This window comes from Arachis hypogaea, chromosome 2 (assembly GCF_003086295.3).
Source record: "Arachis hypogaea cultivar Tifrunner chromosome 2, arahy.Tifrunner.gnm2.J5K5, whole genome shotgun sequence".
Classification (NCBI taxonomy): Eukaryota; Viridiplantae; Streptophyta; class Magnoliopsida; order Fabales; family Fabaceae; genus Arachis; species Arachis hypogaea.
The window spans coordinates 89,367,608-89,372,493 of record NC_092037.1 but is presented as its reverse complement, the minus strand read 5'-3'; the positions used below and the strand labels follow the sequence as shown (position 1 = coordinate 89,372,493).

The 4,886-nt window shown below is 31.8% G+C and overlaps 1 protein-coding gene across 1 annotated transcript; it reads right to left on the bottom strand.

Annotated features, from left to right (window-relative positions):
* Positions 1 to 1,430: 1,430 nt before the first annotated feature.
* Positions 1,431 to 3,741, bottom strand: LOC112750109 (uncharacterized). Its single transcript, XM_025798668.3, has 4 exons — positions 3,260 to 3,741; positions 2,715 to 2,784; positions 2,445 to 2,605; positions 1,431 to 2,111 (listed from the first exon to the last, which is right to left on the bottom strand). The coding sequence occupies exons 1-4, from the start codon at positions 3,482 to 3,484 to the stop codon at positions 1,605 to 1,607; spliced, it is 963 nt and encodes a 320-aa protein (XP_025654453.1). The 5' UTR covers positions 3,485 to 3,741; the 3' UTR covers positions 1,431 to 1,604.
* Between the last annotated feature and the right edge of the window lie 1,145 nt (positions 3,742 to 4,886).

Below are 4,886 nucleotides of genomic sequence, written 5' to 3'. Positions count from 1 at the left end.
AATTTTCGGATTCCAACTAATTTCATCATAGCAAAAGACATAAAAAATGATGTAGTCTTGGGGACAACTTTTATAATCCTTTTGTTTCCATACCTAGCAAATTTTTCTGGAATTACCTCTTATGTGGGTGGACAGGAAACTTTCTTTGAATTTCTAGACTCACCAACCCAAAAAGCTTTAAACCAAATTGAATCCAAAACCAAACAGATTTGTTTTTTGAAGGAAGAAATCTCTTTCAAAATCCTTGAATCCTAACTTTCCCAACCAAAGGTTCAAGATAAAATCAAAAGTCTTTTAAATCAATTTGAAAAGTCTATCTGTTCAAATTTGCCTCATGCCTTCTGGAAAAGAAAAGAGCACATTGTTGATCTTCCCTGTGAAAAAGATTTCAAAGAATCACAAATTCCTACAAAAGCTCGCCCCATTCAAATGAATGAACAGTTTTTGCAGCATTGTCAAAAGGAGATCAAAGATCTTTTGGGTAAAGGATTAATTAGTCCAAGTAAAAGTCCTTGGTCTTGCTCAGCTTTTTATGCCAACAACCAAGCTGAGATAGAACGAGGAACTCCCAGGCTTGTCATCAATTACAAACCTTTAAATCAAGCTTTGCAATGGATTCTTTATCCTATCCCAAACAAAAAGGATTTGCTCAATAAGCTAAACTCAACAAATATCTTTTCAAAATTCGATATGAAATCTGATTTTTGGCAAATCCAAATCAAAGAATCTGACAGATATAAAACTGAATTTACATTTCCATTCGGTCAATATGAATGGAATGTAATGCCATTTGGTCTGAAAAAAGCTCCTTCTGAATTTCAAAAAATCATGAACGATATTTTCAACCCAGATTCAAACTTTGCAATCGTTTATATAGATGATGTCTTAATCTTTTCTCAAACTTTAGAAGAACACTTCAAACATGTTAAAACTTCTATGTACATCATCCAAAAAAACGGACTTGCTATTTCCAAATCGAAAATTGTCCTTTTTCAAACAAAAATCTGTTTTCTTGGTCATATGATTTTCCAGGGAACAATAACCCCAATTGAACGATCAATTTTATTTGTAGAAAATTTTCAGATTATATCATTGACAAACCTCAAGCTCCAAAGGTTCCTAGGATGTCTTAATTATGTCTCGGATTTCATCCCAAATCTTAGTAATCTTATTAAGCCCTCCGCCATGGACTGACAAACATTGTAAAATTATCAGATTTCTCAAAACCAAAGTTCGCAATCTTCCTTGCCTTTACTTACTTGTTCCTCATGCATTCAAAATTGTTGAAACAGATGCATCTGATTTGGGATATGGTGATATCTTAAAACAGAAACTATATGGTAAAGAGTGTATCATTGCATTTACATCAAAACATTAGAATACTACTCAACAAAACTATTCCACAATCAAAAAAGAAATTTTAGCCATAGTTTTGTGCATCACAAAATTTCAATCTGATTTACTCAATCAAAAATTTTTAGCCCGAGTTGATTGCAAATCGGCCAAAGAAGTCTTACAAAAAGATGTTAAAAATCTTGCATCAAAACAAATTTTTGCCAGATAACAAGCTATCTTAAGCATTTTTTATTTTGAAATTGAGCACATCAAGGACAACTCAAACTCTCGTTCAGTTGAATATTGCTTAAATTATTCTCATAGCTTGTATTGTTGCTGGAATCCTCAAAAGAACCAATGTTTTCCGCAACAATAGCCAATGGCATCTCCGTTGAGTAAGAAATACTATCACTGCTGGGTCTCTGCACCTCAGGTTCTTCAGTAATTGGATTCTCTGCATCATGAGTTTGGCTTTGGTTAGCTTCAAGGTCTGATGCTTCAGACAAGCCGGAAACAAGTTCCTCTTTAGGAATATCTGAATTTTCAGCTAAAGTAGATGTCTCTGAGACAACTTGAAGTTCCTCATTTGATTGAGCAATTTGATCTTCCTCTATTATTTCCTGAAGTTCAGCCTTCTCCCAATCCTCACTAACAATTATTCTATTCATATTTTCTGAAATGTTGAGGATTCGATTCATGCCCGGTTGCCACACAATCTTCCCTGCTTTTCGTTTCAGTATAAACTTGTACTGAATTGACTTTCCAGCAGGAATATCCTGATTACATGAAGAGATTCACATCTTAGATAACCTTTCTTTAGACAATATTCCTTTCGTTTCAAATTGACTGTCGTTATGAAAAAAGTGATATATTAAAAAGATTATCTAATTCAATGCGATGTATATATATGTCCAATCATGTTATATTACATTAGCAAAAAGTGTTATACAAATACAAGCATCTAAGTGGATTATAGTGCAAAACTCACTTATATGGTCAGTGCATAAAAATTAATCTCATTTTATATGGCAATATGGCATCACTTTGTTCCAACTGACAGTTATTTTGAAACAAATAGAGTAATTTTATGTGTTGAAGAGGATACTCACCAGATTAGCAGTCCATACATGCCCATCAGACCAGGCCATTGGTAATCCCTCTAAAGGGTCCCAAGAACCAAGCATAGGATCTTCTCCAACTATTAGAAACTGTTCGCCAAAGAAGCAATTCTTTTGCAACTGAAATGTTACGTGTACAAACTTTGATTCATCTGCAAACAACATATTTCAATGATTGGAATCTGAATGTCAGGGAATATCCAGTGGAAAACTTAAGAGGCAAACAGAAGTAAAAGAGATCCATCAAAACTAAGAACTGACTTGTTTGTTCACTTTTTTGAGCTTGAGGCTCTACAGTTTCCAAATCTGGCTCTGATGGTTCCAATTCCACCTACAACAAATTTTTTGCAAACCAAGAAAAAGAAATCAAAGTAGCTTATATATACAAAACAAAATTTTGCAAACCAACAAATATGCCAAAATCTTATATACATCCAATTCTTTTGTAGCTTGTATAGAGCAATTACATAAGACTTTGAATAACAAATTTCTCCTTATAGTAGTAGAGGTTACAAGTTTGTTGCATAAACAAAAGAAATAAGAAAAATTTGTTAGTTTGATTCATATCTTCCGAAGTTCCACTAACAGAAAAAGTAAACTGATGGCAAGAGAGTAAAATAGGAACAGTAAGAATCTCCCCAACTAGATGGCAATCTAGAAGAAAGTAACAAAATCCCTTTTTTTTTCTATCATTTTCTGTCACTTTCCCAACCAAAAAGAAAGGAAAGTGCATGGATATTCCAAACAGATAAACACCCCACAAGAACTCAAACAAAGAAAACCAAGTAACATATATATTATTATACCTCAGTTTTTGGTGGCACTGAAAGAATTGGGGTTACACCCTTTTTCTTAAGGAACCAAAAGCTGCAGCCCCTTTTGTCATTTCTTGATCTCAGTGAGAAGCAGAACTCAACTCTCCCAGGAACATGAGCAGCAACACCACCACCACCACCTCTCCTATGATAAATATTTGATCCAAGGCTCCCAACTATGGCCTTGGAACAAGAACTGCTTATGAGGGCTTTCATGAGTTGAAAGTGTTTGTGGTGTCTGTGAACCACACACAACAGAACCAAGTTTGATGGGTTGAGACACTGGTTTCTTATGATTCAATAATTAGGTTTTGTTGGTTAGTGAGATGAAAATGAAGAATCTATCTGATCCTTGTGGAGAGGGATTGCTCTATTATGAGGTGATGTGGGCTCCTTTTATAGAGTGGTAGAGCAGAGCCTTTCTAGGAGTTTATACTATGATGATACTAATAAATATAAATAAATACTATACTGTATAAGAAAGTTGTAGAATTAGAATAATAATATAATATGACAGCACGAGTTACTTATGATTCCGTTACTACATACCAACAGTTTGACTCGGTTTTTTATGTAAAAGTCAACCATCTAACTATAGAATTAGTGTGACAAAATTTAATTAACAAGATTAAAATTGAAAATGCAGCTGCTGTGAATATTCAAAAAGGATATAATTTGTATTTGTATTACATTATGAACGGTTGAGATCGTTGGTAAGAGTTGGAAGTTAGAATACATACAAATATACAATACAAATTCTGATCTTGGGAAATGGGAACAATCATCCTGATCCGTCTAGTGGAAAAGGGTAATACCGTAATCTACTAATCTCAATATAAAAAGGGAGAACATGCTTGGATTGCGGTTAAATGAAAGACAGCCATGAATTTAACCCTGATACTATATCGGGATTGAAAAAGTCTTTTATGGTGAAAAATCATGATGTGAAGTTATTAGTTGTCAGTTCCTATTGACTATCAACTTTATATGAACCGTATGTGAATATTTTGGTGAATTTTATAGTGTAAAAAAAAAATTTATGTTTATAAATTTGTGTTGTCTTAATAAATAATTGACAAGTATTTTTTAAACAAAAAGACAAGGTCTATTATTTTAAAAGTGAGATGCAGTTTTACAGGATTTTTTTTCGATTGCACGTGAAAATTAGTTAGACTGATTAATTATATTTAAAATGATTAATTATTTTAACATGATAGTGTTGTTTGTGTATTAATTTTTTTTTATTTGGATTATTTTACAAAGAGAAATATAAAATGAAAATTTGAGTTTATAAATTTATGAACTTATAATACTATGTATACTATTCACCTATTTAATACGTAACATTTACTATTATTGCAATGAAAAATAAAAATAAATCTTTTTTTTCTATTGATATTATTAATTGTTAATTGTATTTTTTATTTCATAATATATTTTTTTATATTTTTTCAGTTTTATTTAAAATTGCATAATAAAAAATTATACTTTATTATATTTATTTAAAAAAATGAAAAATTTATTCCCCAAGTACAATTACTATTCTTACTAGTGATCCTTTTATGATCATTAACTCCCATATATTTTTAATTTTTATAAAATTTATTTAGGATGGATT